The 15,779-nt window shown below is 43.8% G+C and overlaps 1 protein-coding gene across 2 annotated transcripts; it reads right to left on the bottom strand.

The window, feature by feature from the left end:
- Positions 1-39: 39 nt before the first annotated feature.
- On the bottom strand, positions 40-14,475 carry SLC25A18 (solute carrier family 25 member 18). 2 transcript variants are annotated; one of them, XM_066633324.1, is made up of 10 exons: positions 14,294-14,475; positions 12,501-12,602; positions 11,268-11,390; positions 10,839-10,894; positions 8,192-8,282; positions 7,225-7,343; positions 5,686-5,875; positions 5,008-5,162; positions 3,687-3,762; positions 40-2,472 (listed from the first exon to the last, which is right to left on the bottom strand). In XM_066633324.1, the coding sequence occupies exons 2-10, from the start codon at positions 12,521-12,523 to the stop codon at positions 2,334-2,336; spliced, it is 972 nt and encodes a 323-aa protein (XP_066489421.1). In that variant the 5' UTR covers positions 12,524-12,602; positions 14,294-14,475; the 3' UTR covers positions 40-2,333. The 2 variants fall into 2 exon arrangements, with proteins under 2 accessions (XP_066489421.1, XP_066489422.1); XM_066633325.1 differs by lacking the exon at positions 11,268-11,390.
- Between the last annotated feature and the right edge of the window lie 1,304 nt (positions 14,476-15,779).

Raw genomic sequence — 15,779 nt, forward strand, 5'->3', positions numbered from 1 at the left:
ATGAGGGTTGGGAGTTTTGTATGAAGATGAAAGAATCTGTAGCAATATAAAAATGTTTATTTTATAAAACCAGTACAATTCAAGTTATTAAGATTCTGTCTCAGTAGTTCTCCCTTAAAGCTCCCATCTCATGATGTATGGAGAAATAATATACTAGAAATGATGTTGTATTCACATGTGGATTTGTTCCCCCTTCCAGCTATAGATTAGTGTAGCTCTTTTGCTTGTTTGTCCACAGAAAAGGAACTAGTGAAGAGTCAGTCTCCTGCTGGCTAAACAAAGTGTCATTTTTCTGTTCTCTAGGTCCAGAGCCTTTTAGCAGATTTTACTTTCATCTCTTTCAAGATTCTTTGCATTAGCAGGCTACATCTTTTAAGAAAAAGTGAAAACTTGTATCTAGAGGCAGTCTAAAACAGTTTTATTTGGGGGGGGGGATGTTGGTGTTATCAAAAAACAAAAATTGGTGAAAGCAGTAATATGGTGTTCCAAATCAACATTTTAATTTTAAAGCATTTTTATGAGGTGTAATCACTGTCATATAGGTGCTATATATTTCTTCTTCACTGTTTTAGACTGCCCTATATCATCAAGGAGTTGATCCATGACTTGGGATGCAAGACAGGGCAATTTCTGTTAGCTGTATCTTTAAAACTGTCAGCTTACTCTCAGAATTTCACTTTGTCTTCCAGAGAGAGATGCTGCCAAGATCCTTCATGAGTATTCATTTTCATTGCTGATCTAATGAGGCTAATAGGAGATAAAATACCTTTATATTTAAGCAACTCTATGGTGGGGGACTGTTTTGGTTTGAACAGATGTGATGGCACCGTACTAGACTCTGGAGAAAGCCCTTAGAAAGGCTCAGCCCCATCAGTTTGTGCATTAGCTAGCAGCTGCTATAGAGCTGAGCTGCTCTACCCATCACAGATGTAAAATTGGTAGAGGAACCTGGTTATGTTCAGGAACTACATTTGAAATGTATAGCTCATTAGTATATAACTGCCACATAGTGGGAAAGGGTGGTGGCAATGAAGCTTCTAAAAATGAGATTAAGAAAGTGGTGGAAAAAATGTTAGAGGAACTGTATATGAAAGATGTTCAATTGGCACCAGGCCAGCAATGGTTAAAGTTATGTGTGTATAAAGTGTCGGTTTAAGACCACCTTAAAAACACCAAAGAAAGTGCTACATAAATACACATGAGTAATTTCTTTTAGATGCATTTTTTCATGGATTTGTTGGCAGCAGGCCTGTGAAAATAAGCAGCAAATGCCCCTGTCTAGTGAAGCACATGCTTCATATGCAGATGGCCCTACTCAGAGCCATGGAGGGTAGGCTTGCCAGGGCTAATTCCTTAAAGCAGGGGTCTCCAAACCCCGGCCTGGGGCCCAGATGCGGCCTGCAGCAAGCCTCCTTCCGACCCCCCTGTCAACCTTATCCCCTGAAAGCCTCTGACCCACTCAACTGAACATGACCTGAACTGTGCTCTGTGGCTGAAGGGTGTTCTGAGGGCCAGAGAGGTTGAATGAATGAGCCAATTCATTCATTTATTCACTCATCTAAGTTCCATTTCTAATTTATTTAAATTTTATATTTAAATTTTTTTCTGGCCCTCCACATCACGCCAGATATTTGATGCAGCCCTCTGGCCAAAAAAATTTGGAGACCCCTCCATTAGAGGCCTGACATTAAATGGAGCCCCAAGAAGGGTTGTCACCCAGCTTCAATGATGGCTGGAGGCATGTTTACCCTATGAGAATCAACTGGGAATAACCTGCAGAGCTCCCAAATGCCCTGAAGCACATGAGGGCAGAGGAAGATCAGGTATGCAGGTGCTAAAGGGACTCTGTTAAAATCTTCCCTGGGGCTCCCCTCTCTGCAGCCCAGGCCCTGCTTAAAGGGTCTTTGGTGCCAGGGTTGAGAGTGCCTTTTCTCTGCCCAAGCCTCAGATTATATTCTGCACTTACATAGTATTCCTAATTTAAATCTCATCTCTCTGTATCAGATTGGTTCTCAGTGGGTCTGGATTTAAAACTAACCTGGTCCAAATAGGAAGAAGCACATAAAGCCCAAACATAAGTACATAAGTGTACCTAAATGTAGTAGGACCTACACATAAGTGAATCTGTTTAGAATTGTACAACATATGATGCAAGCTTTGCTTTAATTTACCTTTGTTCTTCAGCCACCTGTTGGATATAGGATACCATTAGAAACTGATACACAGGTGGAAGTGGCAGAGGTATCCTTATGAAGCCTTGGTTGCTCTTCCAACAGTTCTATAGAATCTGTGCAGTCTTAATCCATGGTCAGTGCAGCTGGACTGAAACCTACTCAGAATAGTCCCAAGATATATTCTCCAATGCCAATGAAATAAACCCCTTGAGCTATGCCAAACAGAGGCGCTATCACCAGTGCCCTGCATCCAGCCCCTTTCATGAAAGCAGTGGGGCCCTCACGAATCCAGACCTTTCTGTAGATGAAAAGCATACAAGTTGGTGGGTTAAGCAAGTATAGCAAGAGCAGCTTTTGTTCCTTTCAATAAGAGACTTGTGTTAAATCAATGACATAGTTCTTTCTGTGTACTGCAGCCTTCTGAGAAAGGTCTGGAGAACCTTTCCCCTGATTGCTCCCACTAAGCCTGAATTCTGCTAGTGGGAGCGATTCTACCCTTTATCAACCAACTGGACACATCAATTTTACAGTGGTTTCCTACTGCCAACACAGGCTGTGACTGATAAATATGCATCCCCAAATACATGTCTCTTGCAACAATGTCTTTCTTTGGGATCATGAATGTGGAAGTGCAAGTCTGTTGTCAAAAATGTGAATTTGGCTAGTAGAGCACACACAAAGTACAGTATGAAATCACTTCAATTTTCTGCCTCACCACTGTGCTAAGAACAATGTGTATGTTGATGATCAGTGCTAAAGACCAGTGGTCTTGGTCAGGGCAAGACTGACTTCATTACTATAGTAAAAGCTTCAGAAGCAGTTTCCTTTGTTTGCATTACAATAACATGTAGTATAAAGGGACAATAAAACCAGACTTTAATATTAAAAAAAAACAAACACAATTTAACACTCACTGGATGCTCTATCACCATCAGAGATGGGGATTTCATAGGAACTATGGGAAAAGTTTTGTCTGCTGGAAGTTGTGCTTTACCTACACATCACCTGATAAAGACCCCTATTAATTACATGGTCAAATATACTTTTCTTAGGATTGCTTTGTTGTCTTCATTTTCACTAGGTTGTGACTAGAAAATAGCTACCCATTTGTATCACTCACATACAAAATGTGGACATTGCAGAGGTCTTGTACTTAATCCAAATTCCCCATTTTATCTTCTTTTGACCTTACATATTTACATAGTTATAGCCATTCTCTGGCTCTCAACACTGGAAATGGCTCTTGAGCACCTTGGCTGAACACAGCCTCTAGCAGGGTACTCAAGCAATTCTTGCAGGAACTTGCTCCATTATCACTGTTCATCTAGGAAGAAATTAAATGAAATGGGAAGGAACAGTGTGTCATTCTGGACCCCTCTTGCCTTACTTCTGTACAGAAGGATGCACAAGTACTAACATTTGGGTCTCAGCAAGAAAACAGTGAAACAAATAAGTTCTTATTGGAAACAGTTTGATAGTAACAGGTAGGAAGCGATACTCAGCTCTGCTTACCTGGCACAGTCAATGAGCCCGCTGTAGGTATCCTCACCTAGTCCTTTCTGGAGAGTCTGTATTCGGGTTTTTAGAACTAAAACAAAGAGTTACTGATTTAAATTTCAACCTATTCAAGTTTTTCTACTTTCCAAAATGTTTGTTTCTGGTCATGAACAGAGAAGGCCCTAGCAGCAGTCAAAACAAAGAAGCCAGGCCAGATCAGAACAAAAATTCATTATTCTGTTTTGCACAATGGCCATTCAGACGCTCTGGGAAGCCATATGCAAGACATGACGAAAACCATTCCCTGATATTGCCCTCTAGCAACTGGTGTTCAAAGCACTTATGTGTTCAATACATACTCTTGGTCTGGAGGATTTATACAATTAATCACAACTAGGAGCCACTAATAGACTTAGGCTGCAATCCTAACCTCACTTTCCTGGAAGTAAGTCCCATTGAACACAGACCTGGTTAGGATTGTGCCCTAATTCTCTGTGAATGTGTCTAATCGCCTTTTAAAGCCCACTACACTAGCAGCCATCATCACATCTTGTGACAATTCCATACATTACTTAGGAATTAGTTCAGCAACCTGGTGCCAACACTAACTGGCTCTCCCTATCACTGGACTGCAGCAGCTGAGTTATAGCTTAGTGCTGTTCCAGGAAATATTTCCCTCTCTCTTTCAGGCTGGGTGGTACCAGGGAATCTGCTTAGTTGTCAACACCCAATTCTCTGTGTAGAAACAAGCATGTACGCAGTCACGTATGAAGTACAGACTGTTTTGCAGCCACTATCTAGGGGAAATGCAAGCGATGAAACAATCCTGGGAGAAACTTGGGCTGGGTTGAGGAGGCCTACATAGCTCACCTGAAGAAGAAGAATACAGGTATTTATATACCGCCTTTCTTGGTTGTCAGATTTCTCCTCAGACTTTAATTCAAGGTGGTTTACATAGGCAGGCTGTTTAAATCCCCGTAGGGATTTTTACAATTGAAGAAAGGTTCTATCTTTCAAGAACCGCACAACATTTCAGATGGATCTTTTATGATCCGTTATCACTTTCTGGCCTCCAGATTCCTCCCACACAGGCAGACAAGCAGCTCCTTCATCTCGCCAAAGAGCAGGTGGAATAACTCGGCTCAGCTTGTCAGCTGTTTCAAGGTCTCGCTATTCATGGTGCCGGTGGCCTTGAACTGGCGCCCTTCGGATGTTATCTTCAGGCAAATGGAGGCTCAGACCTCTAGACCAGACCTCCTGCCCAGTGCTGTGGCCTGTTTAACACTACCCATCACCCCCCTCTTCCCTTTTGACAGTTGCATACTCTCACACTTACCATCCAGTGGGGTCACTGCCACTGCAGCCACAGATCCAGCCACGCAGCCAGACAGGAACGAATGCAAGAAAGATGCCTTCTCTGCAGATGGCTTCTGCCCCCGCTTGTTGATATTGGCAAAGAGCGGAAAATATATAACGGAAAAAGGCACATCCCTGTGAGAAATGGAAGGGGAACATTTTTATTATATTATTATATATTATAATTATTGTTATCCCACTTGTCCTTAAGGGGTTTGGGGTCACTTTTCAAAAAGAAAATACAGAAAATACAGAGAAAATGCTTTCCTTGAGATACTGTGCATGCGAACAGCCACAAGAAGATACACTATGCTGGGATGGATACCAAGAGTTGTTTTCCTCCTGCCAAATACAGGAGTTAAAAAGTTCCCTCTTTGCCCACATAACAGGAATTTTATACTCACAACCTTCTGGTGAAGTGGGATAAACTGAGAAATAAGACTGGCTCAAGGTCACTCAGTGGGTTTCGTGACTGAATGGAGATTTGAACCCAGGTCTGTCAAGTCTAAGCCCAACACTCAAGCCACTAAACCACACTGCAGTATCTCAGGGTGTCTCCAGTAGTCTGAACACCAAAGTCCCCATGCTTCCATACTTGAGGCTACCATGGCTTGCCATTCTGTAACGTATGCAAAGGGAGTTCCCACCCTCTCTTCACCTGAGCAAGGTGGCCCCCAGCCCTTTATATAGGCCTGCTAGTCCCTGCGTCTGCAGGAGATTTCTGGCAATTGCAGTGGCAGAGGGGCGTCTGGAGACTGTTGTAGAACCAGCAGCATAATGTTGTCCTGGCGGTGAATGAGAGGTGGCAGCTGGTCCATCACATCCCACAGCCACCTGCTGGTGAGCCGCTAAAAACAAAAGAAGAAGCAAATTGTCTCCTCATTTCTTTCCAAGTCACTACATGCTTTCCCTACAAACACAATCTACAGGAACATATTTCCATCCCATGAAAAGGGATGGACTCGGCGTCTTTTGGAGGAAAGATCACTGGAGACTTGCAGCTTTTTTTTCCAGACAAACCAATAACTGTACATAGCATTAATGAGAATGTACTGGCCAGTTATGCCCTTGCATCTGCAGCGCTTGGCCCCTGCTGTCCCTGTGGAAAGCATTTATCTGAAGAGGCAAAAGCTTTGCCCTGGGATCTGACAACTCAGTCAGTCCTCTGTTTCCCTCTCCTACTCCAAAGCAATTTGGGTAGGGCTTGTGGGCCACACTTTGCCTTGGCGTCCAAATGCAGGCAACTCCCCCCCCCCCCCCACATACAAACTTTCTTCTCTTCTTTCAAGCTGGTGGATCTGTTTGGGTTTCTCCTAAGGGGGGAATCGATACTTATAAGATCAAGAAAAGCCACAGAGGAAATCTACAAATTGCATAAGTACATTCTGGTAGCATAGTTGTTTTGCTCCAAAAAAGGAGCATGGATGCTTACTGGGAAGCAAAGCTGAAGTAGGGATAGGGAGGACAGGGGCTATTTTGGAATTGACTACAGTTGTGGGTTGGCAACAAAGCCAGCCAACAATCATGGAACACTGATAATAACTTGCTGTATCTTATGTATCATTTTTTCCTGGATGTTTGTCTTCCCCACAGTCCATCTTTTCACAGTAGATGCTGACATCAATTAATTTAGTTAGGAGAAGCCTGTAAGCTCTCTTCCATTACTGGCAGAACTGAAGACCAATGCTCTTCTTGAGCACTTAAGCCTGAATTTCAGATGGTCACAATACATGTGGGTCTTACAACTTATGGTTGCAAGGAAAATTCAGCAAATTTCCTATCACCTCCGACTATTTGAGCCAGGCCCTCGCGCAAGCCAGGCCCTTCCTGTGGATCACCCCAGCTGTGGTGGGCGTCACCCAGCCCCCCCCATGGGGACAGGGTGGGCCAGTGTCCCACCTCAGTTAGCACCTAGCAGCTGACTTAGAACTGGTGTGGACCAGGGGGGATCCGACATCCTTCTGTGTCTGCCAAAAATCAATTGCAGGTGACTGGGTGTTGGGAGACCCTCACAAAAGGACTTAAATGGAGCAAATTGAGCTGCAAAGTTAAGGGGATTAGCAAAAATGCCCCCCATGCAAGAAAGGAAGTGCCTTCTGTTTGCAGCCTTGGGAAACAAACCAGAACATTTGTTGTAGAAGAAAAACAATCCTCATGACTATTGTTTTCACCTCCATTGTCCCCAACACGGTCTCACCTAGCCGACCAGCATCCTGGAGTTGAATTTTCAGCATTTCCATTGGGGATGTAACCACCACCTGGCAAGTTCCAGCTCCACAACCTGCAAGCATCTCCCGCACCAATGACAGCTCTTTTCTGTTGAAAGTAGCACAGATGCAAAATACCCAGTCAGACAGGCACTCACACAAGTAGTTCTAAGGCTGCCAACTCACCAGAAACCAAAATGGCATGTCCTATTCCTACACCTTCCAGAGCAGCCTCATCAACAGAAATTAGCGGATGAATTTGTTCATCGCCTGCAGTAAAGCACCTGCACCTGCTAATGTTTGCCATCATATTACTGTCAAAGGTACAGGAGCAGGGATCCAGTTACAATGCTAGGAACCAGACTGACTTCATTCATGACTTACACATAAAGGCAAAACCGTCAAAGGCACATCCTAGATACTTGCTCTGACCTCACAAATTTTGAGGGTTGTCCGAGATATCCTCAACTGATGCCTAAAATTGATGGTTCACCTGACCCTACTAGAAATATCCTTCACTTTCTCTGTATTTTCAAAACCTAACAAATCTCATAAGGTACAAACATAAGAAAATAACAGAAGCATAATTTTAAGTTCACTTCAATGGGAAAGAAAAGCACTTTGGAACATCTCAACGCATGCATTCTCCCTGAGGTGGCACATGTGCATGTATAGACATGTACCCATGCATGTGTACACACATACCTACAACCGCATCTTTGGAGTAGCCACAACATTAAAATTTAAATACAACACAGTGCAAAATTCCCCTTGTATCTCTCAGGACTGAAATGCATATGCATAAATACACAGGGAGTTCTAAGTAAAATTAGCCATTAGTTATTTTATTTTTCTCTGTAAACCGCTTTGTGAACTTTTAGTTGAAAAGCGGTATATAAATACTGTTAATTAATTAATTAATTAAAATTAAGGCAAGAGCATGTATTTTTCCCTTACCCTTCCTGGGAGAGCAAGTGTCGGAAGATATCATTGGCCGCCAACTTGATAGCTTTTTCAGGAGTGACAAGAGTCAGGTTTACAGCAGCCCCTGTGAGAAGATAGGAGAGGCAATCAACAGTCTTGCTTTGTGACAAATTAAATATCCTACATTGAATACATCCCCATCCATGCACCCATTATCTCACAGGTTTAGTGAAGATGACAAAAAACAAAGGGTTTTAATAGCCCTGTTAAAGTAATAGCAAACCAGGTAAAACACACAGTGCTGGACACCAGCCTAATTCATAGACCTTTCAAAGTTTCCAAAAGATACCCTTTGCTTTATGGGAGTGGCTGGAAAATAGACTCAAGAAAATAAACACTTGGTTGGCCTTAGATATTGTAATAGGAAATAAAGGTAGTCATCCTTTCTTAAAGCCCAATTCTATGCATTTCTACTCAGAAGTAAGTCTCAGTGGGGCCTACTCCAGCCTTTGGCACATTAAATTAGACCCAAGTTTTGGTATATTGCCAAAGGAGAATCAGAAAGGTATTGCAGCCTCACTTTAATCTTGTGAATTGAATTACAAATCAGAACTTGAGCTGAGACCCAGGTTGACTTTATATCATAGTGGGAAATCAGAGTTTCTCTCTAGAACACTCATTAGGCTCTCTATGGTCCTTAGGACACTCCCCCCCCCCCATCTCAAGTAGTAAAAACTAGGGAGGGCTGAACTGCATTCAGCTTTGCTCAGTTGAATCAGCCTTAAGAAGAGGGGATAAGAGTGGCTCAACCACGAGGCTGGCTGAACCACTTGCTTTGAGCAACAGACCGGTGAAGGCAGTAAACAGGCAGGGCTGCAGCAGACCCTGCACTTATCTGCCAGCTCCCCCAGCCCACCACCAGCCCAGTTGTTCTATCTGGTCACTGTCCCATCCTCTTCTCAGGCATTCTCCTTGGAAAGGGTGCAAGAAGAGGTTGAAGATGCTCACCTCCTCTTTCATCTCTGCCATTGCTGCAGTCCCTCTCCTGGAAGGAGAGTTCTGGGGGAGAGGGCTACCACTTTCTCCACTGCTTTTCCTCCCATACCACTTTTTGTAAAGCGGTTAGGTGCGGAGGACACTGAAAAGTGGAGAAGTTCTGGTCCCACAGTGTTCCCTGTCTGCCTACTTGACACAAGTCTGTGGAGAACAATGAGGGCAGTACAAAGGTGCAAGGGCCATGCTGGTATGGGTGCTGTTGCAGGGTGCTGTCGTGCACACTGGCAGGGGTGAGATAGCTGGCAGATTTGGAGGGCAGCAGAATTTGGTGCCATTTCAGATGGTCGATCAGTGGAAATCAATAGTTGTAGATCAAAGAATCCAAGATCATCTTGTAGGTCCAGGATCAAGGAAAGCCACAGAGCAGGGCCAGCTTTTAGGCAATTGTGGCAATTTCACCCAACTGGGCTCCATGCATGGTGGGGGCCCTGCACTGCCCTTCTGCCCTCTGCTACTTCTAATTGGCCTAAAATTGGGTCACTTAGGAAGCAGCTCCCACCCACTGCTGCTTCCATTGGCCCAAAATTGAGTCACTTCAGAAGCAGACGAAATTGGGCCAGTTCCAATTGGCCCAAAATTGGTGCCATGCAGACGACAGCATGCGCACCTCCCTCTTTCCTTGCTCTCACAGCTCCCAGCACCATCCTCTGCCCTGTCTTGCTCTGGCGTGGGCTGCTGCAGACAAGGCTGTGACAGGTGAGAGTCGGGGAGCGCTGCGGGCTGGGCACGCACCTTACCACTAAAGCTACAGGAGTCCTATCCACCTGCACAGAAGTAACAATTTTTTTTTTCTTGGTCAAGCTAAAAAAATTAGTAGAGAGGGGGCCCCACAAAATTAGAGGGAGCCCCACAAAAGTACTTCCAATTGGGCCCTGCAGTTCCTAAGGCTAGCTCTGCCACAGAGTGCTGTAAATGGCATAAATCAAATAATTCTGGTAGTTTAGTCTTTTCTATCTCTCTAGCAAAGGAACATGGATGCTGGGAAGTGATGCTGATGTCTAAACCGCCCACTGCTAAAGGCAGTATCTTGTTGCAGGAAAAATATAGTTGCCACAGAAGCGGCTTCCTGGCCTTAGCAGAAGTGGTATGCCAGTAAAGAGGACTGCGCCTTTATCCACAGAAAAAATAAGAAGGAAGATGTCATTGCCGTTTGTGATATCTTTAATATAATTTCTCTCCAAGCGTACAATGTGTCTCGCACCCCTATAGGATCTTCTGCTTGGGGAGGGATCATAGCTCAGCGGATTAAGCATCCATATTGCTTGCAAGTTCAAACGGCACTAGGAAAGAGCTCTATCTACGTTCCTGGAGAGCTGTTGCTAGTCAGTGGAGACCATCCGAGCTAGATGGAGCAAAAGTCTGAGACTTGGGGAAGGCAACTTCCTTTGCTTACATCCCCACGGAGAACTAAAAAGGTACAAAACCACTTTACAGCCGTGTAAATTCATTCATGCACATAATATAAAAAATACTCAATGCAACTCCAATATGTAATTTGCAATATCAAGCAATTTTCAAAACATGGGTCTTATTTTCAATGGTATAACAACAAACATTTAATTTCCCACTCTTTATTGCCACAGTTCAATAGTTAAAGAAGTTCTTCTATTTCTACAGTAGCTACCTCGGTACATGCCGAAGAATCCCTCGGAGCGGATCGTCTTCACCAAGCAATCCCGCCTAGAACGAAAGAGGTTCAGAGAAGCAAGACTGAGTCATTGCAAGACCATGACTGACCTCAGCTTGCAACTGTCATCCTCAGGGGCTCTGCTCTGTGTTCCCCCACCAACCTGGGGAATGGTAGTTGGTTATTTAGGACCCGGCCTTTGCAACAGTGCCACAAAGACCATGGAGCTCCATCATATTGTACAGGGAAGTGATCTCCAGAAAGCAGAAGGGGAGAATGAGGAAACAAGAGACAACAACTTGGAAACATTTCAGCTGTTCCCATCATGTTGAAAGGATGCCCAGTTAGAAAAATTCCCTTATTAAGCTTCAGGACTAATTTCCTGCCCATCCTCCCATCACTCCAGGCAAGTCTCAAAGTGCATACATGCCAGTGTAGACTGCTTTTCCCTGCTGGTTCTGAAGACGGGTTTTGGCCAAATCAATAGGAAAAACACAAGTCACGCCCACAAGTCCTGCTACACCTCCGTTTATTAGCTTTGCTGGAAGACTAGGAAAAAAAGAAAGTTAAACAGAGTGCAGGCAGCTGGTTTGTGTTCAGGTTCTCTGTGTGAAAGCACACTCAAAAATTCTGGTATTAGCTTTCCTATATGGCATGGTCAATCTCACAGGGTAAATGTACGTAATCTGTACTGACATACTGGCAGTTCACCAGCCACATCTGCTATGTTTTTAAATCCATGAAAATAATAATTCATCCCTGGCTCATTCTGTATATTGCATTTTTTAGGGGCACACCTAAAATGTCAAGCATGAATGCAACAAACATATTCGCAAACGCATGCTCATCAGGGAGTTGCTTTTGGCTGCAGTTCCTTGTTGAGCATACGCTCTGTGGCAAATCCAGGTGTGTGCTACCCAATGTGAAAATGGCATTGTTAAATACACCAAAGATCGTTGTTAGCTATGGGAAGAATGTATATCTCTTGCTGGTAGGTTATGAGAGCATCCATTTATCAGAAGAGAAGGGAGAGCGGCCAGCCTGATAATGCAGTATTTACAACCTCTTATTTGAGAACTAAAAGCAAACATGGGTTTAAAAAGCAGGATATTAGCCACAGAGTTATAGAGCTGGAAGGATCCTCCAAGGTCCTTAAATCCCTTGCTAGAAGTAGGAAAATCCTTTCTAGAGCATATGCTACTATGGTCTATGCTCAGAAGGCACTACTGCTGGCCCATCCATGCAGTCACCCAATGCGGATTGAGTCAGCAGCAGATTTCGAGGGTCCAAGGGGGAGGTGGATTCAGGGTGACTTTTACCCTGCGGCCACCACTGCCTTCCTCCAACCTGCCACCAGTATAAGGCACAACTATCTGCTTCCTGCTTGCTTAAGTGAGAAGCAGCTCATTCCTCTCTTTATGCGTGCCCATGAAACCCCAGAGATGCAAGACTTCCAGTTTTCACAGCAGCACACAAGGTGGAGCATAGTAGAGTTGGTGGACCTGAAACAGCATCAGGCAGCATTCTGGGTCACACTGGCCCAGCTCACATGCATCCTATGCTCCAGCCTGCACCTTTCAGACAACATAAGCATCATTTGCATTACTGGAGAGCAACATTCCATCTGTCAAGGCAACAAGCAGTAAGAACAGCACTGACCTAATCTTCTTCTTGTCACTCATTGTTCCTTGAGGATGTTGATCTTTGTTGCTGACTCAGGCAAATTCCTTCAGTCACTTTCCCTGCTCTGTCTTTGCTCAGCTGGAAAAGAGGATACCTTTATGGTCTCTTCACATATTCATTGTCAGGGATACACATTAAAGGTAACAAATTATGGTCTCAGTTCAAAAACAGGATAGCAGTTTATCACCTCCTGGAGAGGATTTCGGAGATCTTTAGTGATGTCAGATGAATTCCCCTCCCTGAACTGCTTTGCACTACAGATATTTCCTGAACTCTTTCTGGTGGGAGAAAGTCACCCTACTCCTTCCATGGACATATACTTGCCTTAGATTCAGGGTGATTAGAAAAAGGTTGCTCAATACCACTAGAATCAGATGCACAGTGGGATCTCCAGCACATTTACTCTGAAGTGTCACTGAATTGTTGCTCTGCAGCAGGAAGAAGCTATGAGCTGGTGGAGAATGAAAGGGGCTTGCGATTCATTTAGAAACCCAGACACATAGAAGCAGCAACCAGGGAGGAGTTTTTGTCCTGAATGCAATTCATCCTGAAAACTTTTGAATAAGTGCTTGGGAAATGGGGTCTTGACCAAACAAACAAACAAAAACACCACCATCCTGTACCTTGGGTGAAGGGCCCTCCATGCAAGGTGGGAAGGGAACACGAGAATATGTCCCGCCCAGGGAAAATGCTTCAGAACATTATCCAGGCATTGATCACTCAAGTCTGTATCACCTACCACAGTGCCTCTGTCCACATGAATACAAATTTATGAAGCAGCTTATTAGACTGGGCTCTGCAATCAGTGTGATAAATTGGTTCTTTGATTTAGCCTGGAGGTGGCAGCAAAAGATCTTTGGAGTGCTAGAGAGCAAGAAAGGCAGGGCATGTTCATAATATTTATGTGAGCAGGTTGGGCATGCCCTGAGGCTGCCTTTGCCATCACTCAACAAAACACCCGGTGCATTTATGATCACAGTAATGATCATAGTCTATTCAGCTGAAATAAGCTATTATATAATCTCTTTTTGTCCAGCCATGCCAAAAGATGTTAGGTAACAACTGCGCAAGCCCAGAATGAGTCATATGTCAACAATGAATCATATTTAACCACTTAGAACTATTTGGTATCGTGGTTGCTATAACAGATCTCTGCTGCTGTCAGTGCACAACCCAAAAAGCTATTACGGGCTTTGAAATTAGTTGCATTCCTATGTAAGCACTAAACTTGCAGAAGATCTGTCACTACACGGGGGAATAGTTGCATCTGAGATAAGCAAGCAAGCAAATGCCAGACAGAATGATGAATACAACAATAAAATACATGAGAAGTGCTTTGGACACTTAACAAGTGCTATTCAAATACTAATTTGTTATTGCATGGATAATACGATTTCAGTTTAGCCCTCCAAAGTTATCTATTTAACTAAACAGCAGCTGATGAACAAATCTCTCATGTAAATTAGTTCTATTACAATACACCAAACTCCACTTGGCCTTGAAGTTTATGGGGTGATCTTGAGTCAACCAATTGATATCCTAACCCACCTTACAGGGTTGTTGTGAGGATAAAAACATGGGGAGAACCTTGTGCCATACCCTGTGCTCCCTGGGGTAAGACTGGCATAGAAATGAACTCACATAATAATAAAGAATAGCATGAACTTGTAGATTGTCCCTGAAATAATAAGTATATGCGCCTGAGAGCAAAGGACACTTGTGCATTCAGCGTTGAAAAATCAAGAGAGAAAAGATGGAACCTTACCCACCTTATTTACAGGATTCTGAGCTCCTCTCTTTCTCTTTTCTCTCTCAGTTCTAAGCATCTGACTCACATCTGGATTCTTCTAGTGAACAAACCCCATATCCGGCTTAAGGGACAGTCATACATTTGCAATAATTTTTAAAACACTGTATGGAAAGAAAGGAAAAAAACTCATCCCATTGCTGGTTACTCACTGAGCCTCTCCTCTCTCAGTGAGTCTGGCAAAGACAAAGATGCCCCAAAAGGCTTCTCTTGTTGAGCAGGGACAAATGGGTGGAGAACATGCATGTTTTTAAAAAATACGTTGAGTATTTAACCCTAACTTAAAAACAGGTTTTTAGGCAAACACAGTCTCCATTTCAACTTGCTTAGACAAGTCCTGCTTCCCCAAATACCAGCTGTAATCATATCTGTTGTTACAAGCAACAATGCTTTTTCCATCACATGGTGTAGTGTAGCAACTGTGAGCCCCCATTTCCACTTCAGCTAGGAACTCACGAGGTCAGCCATTTTCAGCCACTGTGCCATGACACACTGGTGTGTTGCAAACGGTCTGCAGGTGTGCCACAGAAGTTTGGGGGCGGCCATGTATTAGTAGGGCCACTGGGGGTTGTGAGCCCCCTCCAGAAGCATGATGTGCCTTGTCAATTATCAAAACACTGATGGTGTGCCTTGATAATTTTAGTACCCTGTCAGTATGCTGTGAGGCAAAAAAGACTGAAGATCACTGCACTAGGTAGTTTCCAAACCTTAGTCATTATTCTGTCCTATCTTTTAAGAATCTTGTAAGGATTACCCTGCAATAACACACATGGGAGTACTTGAATACTCAAAAGCTCCACATAAATGCAAAGGATTATCATTGTAAGAGGCAAAGCATCACTTGATCAGCACATCTGCATAATTTCAAACTCAGGACCCAATACTATCCAGCTTTCCAGTTGCGGAGGGCTCCTTAAGTTAATGCACTTGCCTTGGGGGTGCATCGGAGCTGAAAAGTTGAATAGGATTGGGCCCTCATATTGGTTTCCTCTATTAAATTCTTGGTACAAAGTAGTGTAGACCAAAGTACCTTGAGCTCTACAGATCTTACTTATCAAAGTGTATTTTTTGCCAATCACATTACCTAGAGCAGAGGTCTCCAAACCTTGGCCCAGGGCCAGATGTGGCCCGCAGCAAGCCTCTTTCCGGCACTCTGCCAACCACTTGTCCCCTGAAAGCCTCTGGCCCACTCAACTGAACATGACCAGAACTGTGCTCTGATTGTGTCTGGAGGGTGTTCTGAGGGCCAGAGAGGTTGAATGAATGAGCCAATTCATTCATTTATTCACTCATCTAAGTTCCATCTCTAATTAATTTAAATTTGATATTTAAATTTTTTTCCTGCCCTCCACACCATGCCAGATATTTGATGCGGCCCTCTGGCCAAAAAGTTTGGAGACCCCTGACCTAGGGCAATGGTTCTCAAACTTTTAGCACCAGCAGTGGTG

The sequence above is a fragment of the Tiliqua scincoides genome, chromosome 7 (assembly GCF_035046505.1).
Source record: "Tiliqua scincoides isolate rTilSci1 chromosome 7, rTilSci1.hap2, whole genome shotgun sequence".
Classification (NCBI taxonomy): Eukaryota; Metazoa; Chordata; class Lepidosauria; order Squamata; family Scincidae; genus Tiliqua; species Tiliqua scincoides.

Excerpts from the sequence above, each read along its gene's own strand:
- SLC25A18 (XM_066633324.1), bottom strand. The coding sequence starts at position 12,523 with ATGAGTGACAAGAAGAAGATTAG. Across the intron at positions 5,876-7,224 it reads CCAGGATGCTGGTCGGCTAG|CGGCTCACCAGCAGGTGGCT; the intron begins GTGAGACCGTGT and ends TTTTGTTTTTAG. Across the intron at positions 2,473-3,686 it reads GGGCTCATTGACTGTGCCAG|AAAGGTCTGGATTCGTGAGG; the intron begins GTAAGCAGAGCT and ends TTTCATCTACAG.